We start from the raw sequence: 20,049 nt of genomic DNA on the forward strand, positions 1-20,049 counted from the left end.
CTTGTTCTTATTTGACATTTGCACATGGACACAGATCACCGGGTATCAATCAGGAGCAGAAATATTCTACCTGTCCCAGGGTTGTTAAATTCAATTTTACTACAGCAACTGAGATCATCTCCTTCAGGAGTTGAGGAATTGAATCTTAATTGTGTATGAGTTAATACTTAACCAGACAATGTCTTTTACCCACTAGGTTCATCTCCACCACTATTTCTCCCCAAATGTCACTCAAATCTTAACCCATTCTTTTGCAGCCTCAACTCTTGATTTCTCTACCACATTTCCAGTTCATTTTGTACCAAACTGTACTTATATCCAAATTAAATTGTATCTTCTACCTGACTGTCCATTTTTCTAACATCTGTGTCTCCTTGACATTGTTTACAATCTTCTTTGCTGATTGTCAACCTTCTTATTTTTGTGTAATCAGCCAATTTTGATTTCCCTGTACCCAAGTCTAAATCATTTATATACAAAAAGAACAAAAGTGGACATAGCACAGATCACAGGACACATCACTTCCAACTCTTCCTCAACCTGAACCACATTCCCTTACCCTAGCTCTCTATTTCAACTCGATTATTCACATTTATCCAGGCTGCTCCATTCCATCTGATGCCGTCAAGCCTCTTGTGAGACACTCTATCAAGTGATAGTTGTGAAGAGGGATATGGTAGAAAGATCATCAAATTAGGTTATATGGGTTGAACTGAAGGATGGAAAAAAGCAATCACACTACTGGGTGCAACTAAATACTCCCAAAAGAATAGTGGGGGATTTCAACTACCCGAATATTAATTGGGATGGAATTAGGTGAATAGCACTGAGGGAGCAAGTTTCTTTTTTTTGTAACAGTATGTAGCAAGCCTAACAAGAGAGGGCATGGTTCTTGACTTAGTTTTAGAGAATAAAGTTGGTCGGTTGGAAGGGTAGCAGTTGGAGAACACTTTGGTGTATGTGATCATAATTCAGTTAGACTTATGAAAAAGGGCAAAGATGGATCAGAAATAAAAGTTCTCAATTGGGGAAAAGCTACTTTTACTAAACTAAGAGGTGATTTAGCTAAAGTGGACTGGAAACAGCTACCAGATGGTAGATCAGCAGGAGGTATTCAAGGAAGGGGTAGTGAGGGGTTCAGAGCAAATATGTTCCCTTAAAGAAAAAGTGTGGGACTGAGAATTCCAGAGCTCCCTAGATGTCAAGGAGCTTAAAGAGAATAAAGAAAGAAAGGGAAAGAAAGACCAAGGGTGCTGCAGAAAACCCATAAAAAATATAAAGATGAAATTAAAAAGGATATTAGGATAACAAAGAGAGGGCATGAAAAAATATTGATAAGTAAAATCAATAAAAATCTTAAAAACTTTTAGAAATACATAATGAACAAGAGGATAACTAAAGAAACTATATGGCCTATTAAGGATCATAAAGGTCACCTGAAGGTGGAATACGTTGGTATGTTTCTTAATGAATAGTTTGCATCTGTTTTCATAAAAGAGAGTGATGATGCAGATATTGCAATCAGGGAGGACGAATGTGAAGGATTAGATTAAATTAACATAGTGAGAGAGGAAATATTAAGTGGTTTAACATCTTTGAAAATGGATATATCACCAGGTCCAGATGAAATGTACCCTATGTGTTCAGGGAATCAAGTAAAGAATTAGCAGAGGCTCTGGCCATCATTTTCTAATCATCTCTGGCAACAGGTATGGTGCCAGAGGACTGCAGGACAGCTAACATTGCACACTTGTTTAAAAAGAAAGGGATGGGCCAAGTCATTGCAGGCCAGTCAGTAAAACTGCAGAGGTGGAAAAATGATTGAAAAAAATTTGAAAAACATAATAAAACTTCATTCAGGAAGGTTTACTCAAAGACCAGCAAGGATTTGTTAAGGAAAGTTGTGTCTAACATGATTGAATTTTTTGAAGTGGTAACAAGCAGTGTCAATGAGGGTCATGTTTTTGATGTAGTCTATACGGATTTTAGCAAGGCTTTTGCCAACGTCTCATGTGGTAGACTGGTCATGAAAGTAAAAGCCCATTGTTGGACAGGCAAAGTGGCAATTTGTATCCAAAATTAACTCAGAGGCAGGAAACAAAGTGTCAATGGGTGTTTTTGTGACTGAAAGGCTGTTTCCTGTGGGGCTTTGCAAGTTTTGGTACCAGGTCTCTTGCTTTTTGTGGTATATACAAATGATTTAGATTTGACTGTGGGGGACTATAATTAAGAAGGTTGCAGACAGTACAAAAATTTGATTGATTGTGAAGTAGAAAGCTGTAGACTGCAGTCAGATATCAATGGACTAGTCAGGTGGGCGGGACAGTGGCAAATAGAGTTCAGTCCAGAGAGTCTGAGGTGATGCATTTGGGAAAGGCTAGAGAACCCACAATAAATGGTAGGACTCTGAGACGTGTATAGGAACAGAGGGACCTTGGAGCACCTGTCCACAAATCCCTGAAGATGGCTGGTCAGCTAGATAAAGTGGTCAAGAAGGCATACAGGATACTTGCCTTAAGATAAAAGCAAAATACTGCGGATGCTGGAAATCTAGAACAAAAACAAAAATACCTGGAAAAACTCAGCAGGTCTGACAGCAGGATACTTGCCTTTATTGTCTGAAGTATAGAATATGAGAGTTGGGAGGTTATGCTGGAACTGTATGAAACATTGGTTAGGCCAATGCTGAAATACTGTGTGCAGTTCTGGCCACCACACTATGGGAAAGTTGTGATTGCGCCAGAGAGGGTACAGAGGAGATTTATGAGGATGTTGCCAGGCTGGGGAATTTTAGTTATGAGGAAAGGCTGAATAGGCTGAGGTTGTTTTCTTTGGAACAGATGAAGCTGACGGGATACCTAATTGAAAGTGAATAAAATTATGAGGGGGCCAGATAAACTGAATTGGAATGTTCCATTCCCCTTTGCTGAGGGGCCATAACCAGGGGCATAGATTTAGGGTTGGAGATCAGAGGAGACTAAAGGGGAAATGTTTTCACCCCGAGGATGCTGAGGATCTGGAACTCACTGCCTGAAAGGGTGATAGAGGCAGGAACCCTGATACCACTTTAAAATCTACTTGGATATGAAGAAAGGTTGGACAGGCTAGGCTTGTATCCCCTGGAGTTTAGAAGAGTAAGAGGTGACCTGATTGAAACATATAAGATCATGATGGGTCTTGACAGGGTGGGTGTAGAGAGGATGTTTCCTCTTGTGGGAGAATCTAGAACTGGGGGCCACTGTTTAAAAATAAGGGGCCACCTTTTTAAGACAGAGATGAGGAGAATTTTTTTGTCTGGAAGGTTGTGATTCTTTGGAACTCTCTTCTTTAAAAAGGCATTGGAAGCAGGATCTTTGAATATTTTTAAGGCAGAGCTAGATAGATTCTTGATAAGCAAGGGGGTGAAAGGTCATTGGGAATAGGCAGGTGGTTACAATCAGATCAGCCATGATCTCATTGAATGTCGGAGCAGATTTGAAGGGCCAAGTGGCCTATTCCTGCTCCTGATTTGTATGTTTGTATGTATATATGCACTTCAAATGCCATAACCTACAGGACAATGGACCAAGAACTGGAAAGTGAGATTGGGCTGGATGACTGCTTGTTGGCCAGTGCAAATATGATGGGCCAAATGGCCTCCTTCCATGCTGTAAATTCCTACAATTTCTATGAGGTGTCTTCTGAAAATGCATACATTTACTGGGCTCTTTTTATTTATCCAATTGGGAATTTATTCAAAAATCTACTAAATTTGTCAAAGACGCATTGGCTATCCTTGACTAACCCACTCATTTTTAAATGTTCACTAATTTTAACTCAAATTGTGGAATTCAGGTGATTGCCCAGAACTGACATTAGACTAACTAAAGTTTAATTGGTTATATCTTTATCCTTTCCCCCCTTCTTGGCTACTCTCCAATTCAATGGAACAATTTCCATTTCTCGGATGATTGTGACAATAATCTCTGCTCTCTCCTCTGGGTCCTTTTTATTGCCTTCACCTTACTCTCCCATCCTAAACTTCACTTCCTCCATCTCTCTGTGGTCAAACTTTCTCAGCCATCTTAACTACCCCACAAAAGCTTGGCCTCCGTTCCAATCAACAAAAGCTGCATTTATGTAGCATCTTTAGTGTAGAAACACATCTCAAGGCGCTTGAAAGAGACACGATCAGTCAGAGGTGACCATCGAACCGTAGAAAGAGAAATTAGGATAGGCGACCAAAATCTTGGAAAAAGATCGGGTTTTATTGAAGTTATTAAAGGAAGAGGAGGAGGTAGGAGGCAGAGGGATTCCAGTACATGGGACTGAGACGTGTGAAGTCACCCTTCTGGGGCCGGCTGTGCTTCTTGAAAGGCTTCACCTCCTTTCTGCAGCTCTTCTCGTCCGCTCCCGCTCCGGACTCCGACCTGACCTTCTTCCTGGGTCGGTATTTGTAATCGGGATAATCTGCCATATGCTTCAGCCTCAGTCGCTCCGCCTCTCTGATGAACGGGGTCTTCTCATTGTCCTTCAGCATTTTCCACTTCTTCCCCAGGCGTTTGGAGATCTCGGCGTTGTGCATGTCCGGGACTTGCTCCATGATCTTTTTCCTCTCGATCTGAGACCAGACCATGAAAGCGTTCATGGGCCTCTTGATGTGCCCGGTGGGGGTTTTGCACCAGTCCGGGTTGCAGCTCGCCTCCTCCTCGGCTTTGGCAGAGGCACTGGTCCAGGGAGCTTCCCCAGGATGAGCGGAGAAGCCGGGATTCGGACTGGAGGCTGCGCTCATATCACTGATCCCGCTGTCTGCCGCTTCCCTGCAGCTGTTGCTGCTGCTTTTACTTTCCGAACTCTTTGTTTGTTGCACCATTTTAAACGGGGCGGCGGGGGGGGGAGAAGAAGAAAATCATGCAACTTTAAAAAATAATAGTGTTTCTATATATAAAAAAAAACCCCTTTATTGCAGCAGCAGCAGCAGCAGCAGCAGCAGCGAGTCTTCAGTGCAGCCGCTCACAGCTCATCCCCCTCATCAATTTCTGTCCCCACTTCACGGCCGCGCGGGATGGATACAGTTTCACGGATTGATACTTCTCCCAGCCAATCAGAACTCCCCGGCTCCACCAATCGCGGCACCAAAGGCGTGGCTTCTCCCCGGGTCTATGACATCACTCCCAAACCAACCCAATCAGCGCGCTGGGTAACTCAACCCCTTCACACTGGCAGGCTCACCAGGACTGAATCAATGAATGGGTCATTTGTGTAAAATATACGGCCAGGAAATAACAATAATAAATAACAATAATAAATAACAATAATAATAATAAATTAAAACGGAAAACGCTGGAAAAACTCAGCAGGTCTGACAGCAGCATCTGTGGCGAGAGGAACAAGAGTTAACGTTTCGAGTCCGAATGACTCTCCTTCAGAGCTCATATAGGCTGGAAACGTTAACTGTTTCTCACTCTCCACCGCTGCTGTCAGACCTGCTGAGTTTTTCCAGCATTTTCTGTATTTATTTCAGATTTCCAGCATCCGCAGTATTTTTCTTTAATAACAAGTAACGTTTGGCTTTGACCATTTTCATTGGATCAAAGGTGAAAGTAAGATAGCAAGGTCATGGAGGCCTCGGGGAGGGGGGGTGGGGTGGTCCCTGCCTTTTTTTAGTGAGTCGCCCCAGGCCTAGGTAAGGTTCCCATGCTCAGGGTCACGGTTCATGGCCAATGGCAGAGCTAGTGAATTTTTGGTGATAAAAGCAAAAAAAACTGCGGATGCTGGAAATCCAAAACAAAAACAAAAGTACCTGGAAAAACTCAGCAGGTCTGGCAGCATCGGCGGAGAGGAACACAGTTAACGTTTCGAGTCCGAATGACCCTTCAACAGAAACTTAGTTCTGTTGAAGGGTCATTCGGACACCGAAACGTTAACTGTGCTCCTCTCCGAATTTTCGGTGATGATGGTGGAAGAGCTGGAACCTCAAGGGACAACGACTGCTTCCAGGCGGATTGACCCCTCCGGATGAGGACTTGTGTTTCCTTTAAGCACACATTAGGATTTCAGTGGGAAAGTACCTCATGTTCCCAAGTCATGTTGTGGATTGAATTTGAAAACAGAAGCTACTGGAGGAAAGTGCGAGAGCGCGATGGAAACAAGCAGAGGATCTGCCCTTGTGCAGATTACTCCTCCTATTATCGGGGCAGGAATCAACGTAAGTGTCCCCTCAGCCTGAGAAGGACACAACTAAACTGTTACACATGACCCAATCAAATGAAGAAAGACTGGTAATTATACAGTGCCTTCCACTGGCTTGGCACATCCTAAAGCAAAATTACAGCCAATTACGTACTTCTGAAAAAAAGTCACTGTTGTGAAGTAGGAAACAGGATAACCAAGTTACACACAGCAAGATCCCACATACAGCAATGTGATGATGGCCAGATAATTTGTTTTTGTGATGTTGATTGAGGAATGAACATTGATCAGAACACTGGGGACATTGATTCTCTTTGAAATAGCATCATGGAATTGTTTACATATAACTGCGAGGGCAGAAAGGTCTTCAATTTAAGGTCTCATCCAAAAAACTGTACCTTTAACAGTGCAGCACTCCCTCAGTATTGCACTGAGACCTTGATTTTTGTGCCTAAATCCAGGAATGGGGTTTGAACCTACAACCTTGTGACTCTCAGTGCTACCGACTGAGCCACAGCTGTCAGGGAAGCATCACCAGTGGGACGATTGGCAGTCAGAATAAAAAACCTGTTATTTCTTTATTAAAAACAGGATGCTGACACTTACCGACAGGGTGTGAGAACTGTCTGTTGATTCAAGCAGGAGTGGGGCTCATTTCTGACGATTGTGTCTAATTGAAAATTAGCAGGAAAAATGGCAATCCCTTGGAAAGAATCTGGAAAGTTTGTCCTTCTATTGAAAGTTACTTTCTAGTTTCCTCCTGATGTGGTACTTCTCCATTCAATTATCATTTTATTGGACTTTGTTTAATTACAGATTGGCCCAGAGGGAAGAAGAAACACAATTTCAGTTGTACACATAAACCACATAATCATACTGTTCTTTTGGATGCATGCCACTGCTTAATGTCTTCATAACAATTCGATTATGCTAGTGGCAATCAGTGCTTACAATATAAAAAGATTAAAATTAAATTACAATTATTTCACTAAGTGTGTTGCATGCGTTACAAATTGTCTTTCGTATTTCAAATAGTCATGATATTTGTGCTTACATTCCTCCTAGTCTGTTTTCCTCTATACCTCTTTGTACCATCTCTGGATAAGGGAAATTCCACTGGTTTTAAGGTTATGATGAGTTTTTGCTCATTAAAAAAATGTGGAACATTCTGTGGATAACAGTTGTATTATTTTGGGGGAATGAAGAAAGTACAGTTTTTAAAAAGGCCTGATTTCTGCTTCGCTACTTACAAATTTAGCATTTTCTGGGCTCCTATGGCAGTTGTACTCAGCAGTGGTAACTCTCTAATGGTAAATACAGCATCACCTTGTAATGTGTATGACACTGAATCATGAAAATTCAGGACATTTTGGAATATTTGACTCCACAAGTGCAGGAACATAGCAAACATTTCCCTTACTTTGCCAAGGTAGAGCAACGGGATATTTCTTGGGATTTAGAAGGATGGAATTTGAGACTATTCTCCCAGGATATAAACTCTGGGATAACAGAGGTCACAACTCTACACAACAACTGCAGTGGAATTCATTCAATGCATTCACTGTAAAGGCACAGAAACTGGATATTCCCAACTCATCTGCAAATACTTATTTACCTTTGCCTGATAACATCAGTGGGTATACAGAGATTTCATCCAGGACAAAACAGTCCAATTGGTCGGCACCCCATCTACCACCTAGACATTCACTCCCTCCGCCACTCATGCACATTGGTAGTAGTGTATCCATGTACAAGATGCATAGCAGCGACTTGCCAAGGCTCCTTTGACAGCACCTTCCAAACCTGTGACCTCTACACCTAGAGGAGCAAGGGCAGCAGATGTACAGGAACACCACCACCTCCAAATTCCCCTCCAAGTCACACACCATCCTGACTTGGAACGATGTCAACTGTCTCTGGTCAAAGACCTGGAACTCTCTTCCTAACAGTACCGTGGGCGTACCTACACCACACAGTCTGCAGCAGTTCAAAAAGGTGGCTCACCACCACCTTCTCGAGGGTTAATTGGGGCTGGGCAATAAAAGCACTTGATGGTGATGCTCACACACCAGGAATGAATTTAAAAGTACATTTATGTGGATTAAATGGAGGGGGAATGAAATAAACCCTTCGTAGAATCCTTGGTTGGTTGAGACTTGGGTTTTTCTAAGATGTCATACATAGCAATATTTTACTCACTGCCAGAAGTTTAATTGTAAACATATAGAAAAACTTTTGGCAACTGCCTGTGTTAGCATCAACCATTGAATTCATGACAGATCAAAAACCATAAGCCCGGAATATGGAAATGGGCTCTTGCTTGCGTTTGCTTTTCCCAATTATATCTATTTGCATTATTCTCATTTATATTGCATTTCTTCCCTCAGCTGCAACATACAATATCTCATTTATGAAGGATATTGACTTTGTGTATTAAAAATCTCATCTGACAATTAGAAATAATGTTCAGATTCCATCTACATAAACACCTCCAATGTTCCTTCCAGTCTCTCAAAATGTCTCCTTACTCACAACCTTTCTCTCTGAGCTAAACTACAAATGAGTTCTGTCTGTCCTGTGTAATTGCTCCCTCATTATTCAAGTAGCCTGCTCTAGGCTAGAAGGAGATGCTTTGATGACTGGATTTTTAATATCAAGGGCATGGTACCTCACATAAAACAACCTATTAAGTGGGATCCCGATGGGGTCCTCCTCCTCCTTCAACCTCAACCACATCTGCCATATCTCCATTCAATGAATCCATTGAGCTGTATAGTGTAAATCATATCGTCATGAATCAGAGAGGCCCAAGTCCCCTCTTCATTTTTGAGAATGCAGATTCAACTCGTTTGATGCTGCCATTTCCAGAATACAATTTTCTTTAAAGCAGACTCTTCAAAATTGTCGGTGCAGACTCGATGGTCAAAGGACCTCTTCTGCACTGTGATTCTGTGAACTTCTATATAAGACAGCACTGATAATAGATAATTAGATGACATATTTTAATTGCGTGTACTAATACAATGGTTTTTACATGAGTGACTATGGAAGCTTTTCATGTGAATAAAATAATTCCATGTTTAGCAATCTCAGTCAGATATTAGGTGGAATTTTCCTAGCCCTCTGGCATGGGCATGATGGATGGTGAGCGTGGAAAATATGGTACGACCAGCCTTCACGACAGCGTGAATGCAGGTCGCGATCGTCCGCTCAGCCCGCCAATGGCAGGCCGCATTTCCCGCTATTGCACGGCAGGGAGCTAATTGTAATACGTCAGTGTATAATTAAAAGGCCATCCCGCCAGGCTCTTGGAGCCCCGCTGTATCGTCCATCCACGTTAGCGGGAAAGCACGTCACGTGCTTCACAACAGCACCCAGGGGACGTGCACTTGGCGGCCTTCACTTTGGGGGAACTGAGATGAGGGAGCAGCAGCGTTCTCCACAGCTCACCCATTGTTTACAGGCCTCAGGGGCACCGGGGGGACAGGGGCAACTGATGCCTGGCCTCGGAGGTAAATGCTGAGGGGTGGGGGTGTCCAGGGGCAAATGCTGGCCAGCCTCGGAGGCGACTGCTCAGGGGGGAAGATGTCCAGGGGCAAATGCTGGCCAGCCTCGGAGGTGACCGTTGTTGGTGGGTTGGGGGGGGGGGGGGGGGGGGGCGGGGTCAAGTCCAGTCACGTCCCTAGACACGCCCAGTCGTCGACGACACTGCTTCTCAGTCATCTGCAGGAATGGCAGGTGGCGTCTATAGACCTTGGGTGTTGCTAGGCGCCACATCCCGCGCACAGGCAATTGAGCTGGGGGGCAGGGTAGGCGAGGGAAGTGGCCACACATTAGGGACACCCTGTATAAACTGACCATGTCTCAGCAACTGAGACAGATCAGGCACAGCCACAGTGATATGATTGGGGTATGTTTCCTCGCCTGCCCGCCCATGCAGGCAGGAGGACCACCTCAGGATCATGGATCCTGGTGACCTAGCTGTATGCCTGATGGCCGACAGAGACCATAGAAGACAGAGGAGAGGCTCCTGGCTGTGCAAAGGCCGGAGCAGCAACCTCATGAAGAAGGGGCAGCAGGGGCTCCCGCACACGCTGCTAAGGAGCTGTGGCTGGTCAGCGTCTAGCGACACCCAGGGTCTATAGATGCCGCCTGCCATTCCTGCAGGTGACTGAGAACCAGTGTCACTGATGACTGCGTATGTCTAGGGACCTGGTGATTCACATCTGCCACTTACTGCAGGACTTGGTGCCAAGGAGACATGGAGGGCATCCACTGCCAGTGGCTGTGAAAGTCACCGTGGTGCTCGGTTTCTATGCCAGTGGCTCCTTTCAGGGCTCCACAGGTGACCTCTGTGGGATCTCACAATCCGCCACCCACAAATGCATCCATGAGGTCACGGATGCATCTTCTCCGTGGCAACAACTTTGTGCATTTCGCCCGGGACCGGGACAGCCAGGATGCCAGGGCCATTGGATTCACCCTGATCTCGGGATTCCCACAGGTACAGGGTGCGATTGGCTGCACTCATCTGGTGCTCAGGTCTCCATCTCTACACACGGTGAATTTCATCAACCGCAAGGGTTTCCACTCACTGAACATGCAGCTGGTGTGCGACCACCAGAAACGCATCCTACAGGTATGTGCACTGTTTCCAGGGAGTGTGCGCGATGCCTACATCCTGAGTCGCTCACAGATCCCTGGAGTCTTCCAGGGTCCACAGAAGCTACAGGGCTGGCTCCTTGGGGACAAGAGCCATGGCTGATGACACCCGTGCGGCGGCCTCAGACTGCAGCAGAGCGACGCTATAATGAGGCTCCTGCTGAAACTCGCTACTTGGTGGAGCAAACCATCGGGATGCTGAAGGTGAGGTTCCAATACCTGGGACCGGTCTGGTGGAGCCCTGCAATACAGTCCACAGAGGGTGTCATGCGTCATCATTGTCTGCTGCACCCTTTACAACTTGGCGCTGCAACGGGGAGAGGAGCTGGCTGAGGAGGAGATGGAGGAACTACACATCTCCTCGGATGAGGAGGACGCCGACGGGGATGAGGGTGAGGGGGTCTTCAGTGGTGACGATGACGGGGATGAGGTTCTCACACTGACCAGCCGAGGCAGGTGCACTAGGGAGGCCCTCATAGCTGCCAGGTTTGTGGAGGATGATGACAATATGCAGTGAGGTGTCCCCATAGATCCTCACATCACAGTTGTGAATGTTTGACTCCAGCCTGGCTTATGGCAGCACCAATACCCTCTGTGAGAATGCTCCTGTCATGGAGACGCAGTGGAGGCCCTAATAGTCGCTCGATCACAGGAGGATGATGACAGCATAAAGTGAGGACACTCCATAGATCTTCACACAGCCTCTGAGAATGTCTGACTCCTGTCTGGCCGAGGGCAGCTCGCTTGCGCTCTGTGATCAGGGCTATCTCAGAGACGCAGCCATGAAACTTTAGACACATATGATGCTGTGTCCGCCTTCAGCACCTCAGCCCTTCAGGAGCTGGTGCACAGCATCACTGGTCACAGATGCTGGTGTGATGGGGGCCAGCCCCACATTAAAGGTTCTCAGAGCACACAGAGAGAATGAGAGAACACTGTGACACCTGCCCACTACATTCTGGCAGCAATGACCAGCACCACCGAGGTGCAGGCATCAGTAATGTGTCCAGGGAGTGTGAGGCTGGACCATCACTGTGGTCTGAAGGCTGCACAGACACAGGGAAGAGGCCCTGGACTGAGACACTTACCTTTATCTTGTGCAGAAAGGTTTCACATCTGAATGACAAGAACACTGCTCATCAGAACAAGGAGTCACAGGCAGGGAGACATTCTTAGGAGTTTATTGACAATAGTGAACAGTATGTACAAATGACCAACACCCATGCCCAGGCTGTGCAACTACTTTTACCAAGCTTTCCTAACTCTGCCACTATGTCTTGGTGCTCCCTGGACATCCACAGTGGAGGTGGAGGCAGCCTGCTGACTGTGACGCCCTGTCTGTGATGACTTTGGCGGGCGTCCTCTGGAGGGCCTAGACCTGGTGGGCCCCAGCCTGTTTTCGGGGTCCTGCTGTGTGACAGTGGCACCCTCCTCGGCCTGTGGAGCTGAGCTGAGGAGATCACAGGAAGAGGGAATTTGGATGGGCCGGTCACTCCCAGAGTCACCCGGGTGGATGGGTCTGGAGTGTGCACCTGCTGATCCTCCTTCCTATGGGTGCCCGAGGGCCCCTGGCTGACTTCCTGAGCGGAAGGGGTTGCTGGGAGTGAGATCGAGCTGCCCAGCACCCTTCTCGCGTACACACTTTTGGAGGCCAACTGTGGCATCAGCGATGGGGTTAGCACAGCAGTGCAGGAGTGACATCCTGGAGCAAGGTCTCCATGGAGGCCGCCATCCTGTCAGTGTTGACCTCGGTGCGTTGCAATCCCGGCGCTATCAGCTCAGCCTGAAGGCAGACAGACTCCTCCATCGTGCCTTGCAATCTGAGGAGTGCAGCGGACATCCCTTCCTGATGTTCCCGAGTTTGCCTTTGCAGCTCCAGCAACTGTGACATGACTGAGTCCAGAGGCTCCTCATCTGACTCGGACTCAGCAACGTTCTGGCCTCCAGCAGCTCCTCCGAGTGCCGGGGACCTGGGAAGTCCCTGCCTCCACCTGCTGTGGGTCAGACAGTGCGATGTGTTCACCAGATTGTGATCCCAAGGCTACTCTAAAGCCAGGTCCCACCGAGGTGTGTGTCTCTGCGCTGGTGGAGGGTGTGGGTGAGCGCTGTGACAGGACTTCAGGGAGGGTGTCTTCAGATTCCTCTTCAGGGGTTCCTCTGAGCTTGATTGGAGGCCCTGGGACTCTGTCGGCTGTTTCCCAGATGTGCCTGTGAAAGCAAGAGGAGATAATTAGTGCCTGGCAGTGGCCTGTGAAACAGGACACATCACTCACAGCATGGTTGTCTGATGGATGTTGCATTGCTGGACCCTCACTTGGTACAGCAGCGCCGACCTCACCGTCAGCACAGGACCGGTCCCGGTCATCACCGGCCAGCTGGATGGCTCTGTTTTCGAATCCTGTCAGAACTTTGATCTCCAGCATCCCTCCACCTGTCTGTGACCTTTCCCTCCTGTTGTGAGCCAGTTTGTCCCGCATGGACAGAGATGGGGAGAGTGTATCAGGGTGCCTGCCGGGCCAGATGATTAGTGCGCCTGGCCTGTGTGGGTGGTGAGTGGCCCCATGGACGGGATGAGGACAATGACGGTGAGTGTGAGAGAGTGAATGGTGATGTCCCTTGCACTGGCAGTGAGTGAGGGCCCTGTGGATGTGTGATGGGTTTGTGAGTGTGTGAGTTGGGAGTGATGAGAAGAGTGACTTACCCTGGTGGAATGGAGGAGATCATTGATCCTTTTGTGGCACTGGGTGGCTGTCCTCCTCTGCAGGACGTTCGCATTGACCACCGCTGCCCCCGCCTCCCAAGCCGGGTTGGTGACTTTGCTACCCATCCTGCGGCCAGAGCGTGGGTAGAGCACATCCCGGGGGCCTCCACGGCATCCAGCAGTCCCTTGAGGAACCCGTTGTTGAAGCAGGGGGGCTGCAGTCTTTTTTCCTTTGCTGGCCATGTCTCCCAGGTAGCGGTGGTGAGCTGGTGGTGATCACACTTTGCTGGCGGCTGCCTTTTAAAGATGGCAGCCGTCACGATGTAATCACGGGGCGATGGCGGGCGGGTGAATGAGAGCCCGCCTGCCATGGAAATGGTGTGTTTCGCGGGAGCGAATAAATAATGAGGTGGGCTGGGTTCGATATGGCAGGGAAACCTGCCATTATCGCCGGCAGATAGGGCTCCATTTTACACCCACCCTCCCCACCGCCCACCCTCCCCAGCTACTGCACTTAATGCAATTCTGGGAAAATTCCTCCCATTGTGTTTATTTTGTGCAATTTTCTGAATGAAGAGTCAGGATCAAGAAAATTGTCAATAACTTTAGAGGCAGAAAACAAGATAAATTTGAGAAATTCAGCACTGGTTAATGGGCTAGAAAATAGAACTAAGGAGCAGGCTGTGATGGTGGGTGACCTGTGGTATACATTTACACAGAGAGGAAGGGAAACTAAAACAGGATGCTGAAAGAGACTGAGCTTTGAATAAAATCACATGATCTTCAGGGGAGAAAGGTATACGTTTCAGCCTTGAAAAGGGTGAAAAATAAAATACAGATTGCAAGGCCAAGTAACAATAGAAACAGAAAAATTCCAAACATGTTGGACAACCAAAGAGTAACTCACAAAAAAAGCAGAGAAGTGAAAGAAATCAGGAGAAACAATGTTAATTAAAGCTTAAAAACAAAAAGCTAAAAGCTACTGCGGATGCTGGAAATCCAAAACAAAAACAGAATTACCTGGAAAAACTCAGCAAGTCTGGCAGCATCGGCGGAGAAGAAATCAGTTAACGTTTCGAGCCTTCATGGCCCTTCGGCAGAACTGGAGCATAGTTAGAAGAAGGGAGAAATATAAATTGGTTTAAGGTGGGTGGGGGGGGGGAGGAGACACATTGAGGGTGTGGTGTGATGATTGTGGAGATGAGCAGATAATCAAAAGATGTCACAGACAAAAGGGTCAAAGAGGTGTTGAAGGTGGTGGTCTTTGTCTGAGAAAAGTGCTAATTAAGAATGGAAGACAGGATATTCAAAGTACAGCTTTAGTGGGGGTGGGGTGGAAAGACTAAAGGTTTTAGTTTTAGATTTAAAAATAATGGAAATAGGTGGGGAAAGAAGAATCTATATAAATTATTGAAAAAAAAGCGGGGGGGGGGGGGGGGGAAAGAAACGGGGTGGGGATGGGGGGAGGGGGAGTTTAAGATCTAAAGTTGTTGAATTCAATATTCAGCCCGGAGGGCTGTAAAGTGCCTAGTCGGAAGATGAGGTGCTGTTCCTCCAGTTTGCGTTGGGCTTCACTGGAACAATGCAGCAAGCCAAGGACAGACATGTTGGCAAGAGAACAGGGTGGAGTGTTAAAATGGCAAGCGACAGGGAGGTTTGGGTCTTTCTTGCGGACAGACCGCAGGTGTTCCGCAAAACGGTCGCCCAGTTTGCGTTTGGTCTCTCCAATGTAGAGGAGACCGCATTGGGAGCAACGAATGCAGTAGACTAAGTTAGGGGAAATGCAAGTGAAATGCTGCTTCACTTGAAAGGAGTGTTTGGGCCCTTGGACGGTGAGGAGAGAGAGGAGTTCCCTCCGGGACACCCTGGTCCACTCCTCCATCACCCCCTACTCCTCAACCCCCACTTATGGCACCTCCCCATGCCCACGCAGAAGATGCAACACCTGCCCCTTCACTTCCTCTCTCCTCACCGTCCAAGGGCCCAAACACTCCTTTCAAGTGAAGCAGCATTTCACTTGCATTTCCCCTAACTTAGTCTACTGCATTCGTTGCTCCCAATGCGGTCTCCTCTACATTGGAGAGACCAAACGCAAACTGGGCGACCGTTTTGCGGAACACCTGCGGTCTGTCCGCAAGAAAGACCCAAACCTCCCTGTCGCTTGCCATTTTAACACTCCACCCTGTTCTCTTGCCAACATGTCTGTCCTTGGCTTGCTGCATTGTTCCAGTGAAGCCCAACGCAAACTGGAGGAACAGCACCTCATCTTCCGACTAGGCACTTTACAGCCCTCCGGGCTGAATATTGAATTCAACAACTTTAGATCTTAAACTCCCCCTCCCCCCATCCCCACCCCGTTTCTTCCCCCCCCCCCCCTCGCTTTTTTTTCAATAATTTATATAGATTCTTCTTTCCCCACCTATTTCCATTATTTTTAAATCTAAAACTAAAACCTTTAGTCTTTCCACCCCACCCCCACTAGAGCTGTACTTTGAATATCCTGTCTTCCATTCTTAATTAGCACTTTTCTCAGACAAAGACCACCACCTTCAACACCTCTTTGACCCTTTTGTCTGTGACATCTTTTGATTATCTGCTCATCTCCACAATCATCACACCACACCCTCAATGTGTCTCTTCCCCCCCCCCCACCCACCTTAAACCAATTTATATTTCTCCCTTCTTCTAACTATGCTCCAGTTCTGCCGAAGGGCCATGAAGGCTCGAAACGTTAACTGATTTCTTCTCCGCCGATGCTGCCAGACTTGCTGAGTTTTTCCAGGTAATTCTGTTTTTGTGTTAATTAAAGCTTTGCTTTGTGAACAGCTAAGCCTGGTATTGGAGGAGTTCTCATACACACATGCAAGAGAAACCGTAAAGACAAAGTAAAACAGAAGCAGATTAGAAAATGTAGCATAAAAAATTTATAGAAATGGGATGCAGTAAAAACTGGAAAACAGGAGTTAGATAATTAAGAATAAGACATGGAAAAATGCCCTGAGCAAGATTAAAGAGACAAAAAGAAACAAAAGCAGGACATAAATTTTACAGTATGTCAGAAACTCACTGTCTTATTTAACAATGCAGTTGTTTAGAAAATGATGCCAGGAATAAAATGTACAATCCACCATTTGAGTGAAGATAGCCCCTGGTTTTTTCGTATACTCTGTATGTACTGCTGTCTTCTACACAGACTGCCACCACTACTGCTTGGTAAATGTTATTTATACAACAGAGATTGTCTTTAATCAAACTTTACATATAAAAAAGCTGGTTAAATATCGCTAAAATAATTTGGATCCAAGGAACTGTTACGTACCTTAGAGATTTTCCTAAATCAGGATTGCAATCAAGTAAAGTTTTCATTTTAAAATATTGTACAGAACATCTATCTATTGAAAGTGTCACAGGGTCTACGTCTGAGGACTCTAGTGATAGATTTTTCTGTAACAAATCCACTTCCTCCTCCATATATTATGGCCATTGTACAGGTATATTTGAAGAATATAACATTCTATTTCCAGATTAATAGATGTACAAGTTAGAATCTTTCTGCAAGTAGATTCGGTACCAAGTGATTAGAATGAAATTTGCTGAATTACTTGACTAAATATGTAACAAAGCGAGGTTTTATATCCTTACTGCAACTAATTACTTATTACTATGATCCTGTCATAGTCCCAACTTCTATGCACATGTATATATATTGGCTTTTGTGTTGTTGCTTTAACCAAAAGAAGACCTTATATATTGAAACTATTGTTTCAACATATTTTTCAAAGATAGGTTTATCATAAACAAAATAACTTATCCAAGATGAACAAACTTTGTATTCCTGAGTGAAACTAAATAACAAACTCATATTTGTGACACATGGTTTGAAATGCTATTTTTAATGGGTAATTGTCAAAAACAGTGTTTAAAAATAACAAGTTGTGGAACAATTGCTTATCTGGATCTTCCTCTTCTTCACTGATTATTTATAATAATTTTGATTTGTATTTTCATTGATCAATATTTGCAGAACTTGAGAAATTTGCCTCCTTCAAACTCACGATAGAATTGCAAACAATGAACTAGGCTTTTCAGTCAATCCCAGTATCTGTGATGTAGACCACATGCATGCTAAGTAGCAGAAGCACCACACTATGGACAGAATTAAACAATGGCACAACCAAAAGATCAGATCAAAGCTCTGCAGTCCTGTTACATCCAGTTGTAAATGGTGGTGAAGAATGAAACAAGGAACGAGAGGAGTAGTGTCCAAAAGCTTCCCTGTCCTGATGGGAGAGAATAGCAGATTAATGCGGAAGACAAGTTTGAAGCATTTGCAACATTGTGGAAGTTCCATCGGCCTCATCCTGAGGTCTCTTCAGGCAATTTGATTCACTCTACATTATATGAAGAAATGGCTGAGGGCACTGGATTCAGAAAAGCCTATGGGCACTGACAAAATCTCTGCTGACACTTTACTCTTTGCCTGTGGCAGATTCGCCACTCACTGCTGAATACAAGACCCTCAGGAATCCCCTTCCCCGTGACTCACAGCCAGCGGCTGCTCTACTGGCCCTGGGTGGCAGTCTCCAGTCACCAAACAGTTCACTCACTGCTGCCTTACAGGAGCTGCTGCGTTGGGGGACACCTGACTAGCGGTTAAAATCGCCCGGGCCACATGCTGCTGTGCTCTGGAACATTGTCCACTTGTCACACCTCGCCCACTCTGTTCTGGGTTAAAATCAGGCCTCATGTCTTACGGTCTGTTCTCTTATTCCCTCATCTATTTTTTTCTCTTCTCTTTCCGTGAAGCACCTTGTGATATTTCCTACCTTAAAGGTTTGATGCAAGTTGCTCTTGATCGTTCAGGGAAGCTGGCATAACACGAATGGTTTAGGATCCATGAGGCACATCTTTAACTCAGGCCCTGGCTAGGTCTGGCTGGGAACCTGTGCTGTTTGAGCTGTTGGAAAATGGATCTGCCCAAAATGCTGACCTGTGACACCTCAATTCATCAAATAAAAGGGCACCTTGACCTTCCTCTACCTGCAGCTAATCTTGGCCATTGTGTGGGACATGTGGAAACACTGGAGGTTGCAATTGCCACAAGGTTGCATGCAACTTAATCAAATGTTCTGGCTGCCTTTATAATTCAAATAGAAGGAATAAAAAGGAAACAATGGATTCTGACAGACTTTTATATCCTATTATTATTGACTATGCAGTCTTCTTCATTGGTGAGATAAAAGCATTATACCCCATTAATCCTGAGTCTGAATAGAATCATAGAATGATAAAGAACATAAGGAGACCATTCAGCCCATCATGCATTTACTGGCTTTGAAAGAGCAATCAAACTTGTCCCACTCCCCCACCCTTTCCACATAGCTCTGCAATTTTCTCCCCTTTAAATATTTGCCCAATTCCCTTTTGAAAGTGACTTTCACCAGCCTTTCAGACAGTGCATTCCAGTCACAACAACTCGCTGAGCAAAAGAGTACTTCCCCTGTTGTCGATGGTTCTTTTTCAAATCACCTTAAATCTGTCTCCTTTGGCTACCAACCTTTTTGCCGTTGAAAACTCAAAACTGTTCATGATTTTGAACACCTCTGTCTAATCTCCTCTTAACCTTCTTCATTCTAAGGGGAAAACTAGCTTTGTAATCTCTTTACATAACTGAAGTCCCTCATCTCAGATACCATTCTAGTAAATCTCTCCTGCGCCCTCTCCAAGGCCTAAAGTGTAGCACCCAGAATTGAACAAACTGCTCCAACTGAGGCCTAACCTGTGTTTAATAAAGGTTTGACATAACCTCCTTGCTGTCATACTTTATACCTTTATTAATAAGGACAAGAATCCAAATGCTTTTTAATAGCCTCTCTACATGTCCTGTACCTTCAAAGATCTCAGTACATTCACCCCCAGCTCTCTCTGTTCCTGCACTCACTATTTATGTTTGCTTTGTAATTTTCCAATTTGGCCTGGGTAGCCCAACAAAAGGATGATTATCTTATTAAATATACTCCTTCTTCTGAATACATTAGTCAGGATTAATTGCAGATGATTGGTCTGATAATGCAAAAAAATACTTTTTTACTCTATACCATTGAATTTTTCCCTATTATTTAGGAAAATAATGCCTGGGAGTACACTTGTTAATCCATACAAAATTAATTTCAGTATTAGTGACTGGGATATAATTTCAAAATTGGTCTGCCATGCTTCAAATCATTTACTCGCAATTTGAAGAATGATGCTTTTGATAATTAGCCCTATTTAATCTTCAGGAAAATTCATTTCTAATTTGTACATTAACTATCACTGCTACATTGCTGTAAAGGAATCTGAAATTAACATGACTAAAAAACAGGTTAAAAGGTAAACCTCTTTTATAAACTTACACAATACATGCCAAATACATAGTTATTAGAGCAATTATCAAGAAAGACTTGCATTTCTATAGTGACTTTCATGACCACAGAACATCCCAAAGTGCTTTACAGCCAGTGAATTACTTTTAA

At 45.2% G+C, this 20,049-nt stretch overlaps 1 protein-coding gene across 1 annotated transcript; it reads right to left on the reverse strand.

The window, feature by feature from the left end:
- Nucleotides 1-4,228: 4,228 nt before the first annotated feature.
- LOC144695426 (transcription factor SOX-4-like) lies at nucleotides 4,229-4,946 on the reverse strand. Its single transcript, XM_078566317.1, has one exon. The coding sequence runs from the start codon at nucleotides 4,850-4,852 to the stop codon at nucleotides 4,259-4,261; it is 594 nt and encodes a 197-aa protein (XP_078422443.1). The 5' UTR covers nucleotides 4,853-4,946; the 3' UTR covers nucleotides 4,229-4,258.
- Between the last annotated feature and the right edge of the window lie 15,103 nt (nucleotides 4,947-20,049).

Source organism: Cetorhinus maximus, chromosome 21 (assembly GCF_964194155.1).
Source record: "Cetorhinus maximus chromosome 21, sCetMax3.hap1.1, whole genome shotgun sequence".
Taxonomy (NCBI): Eukaryota; Metazoa; Chordata; class Chondrichthyes; order Lamniformes; family Cetorhinidae; genus Cetorhinus; species Cetorhinus maximus.

Excerpts from the sequence above, each read along its gene's own strand:
- LOC144695426 (XM_078566317.1), bottom strand. The coding sequence starts at position 4,852 with ATGGTGCAACAAACAAAGAGTTCGGAAAGTAAAAGCAGCAGCAACAGC.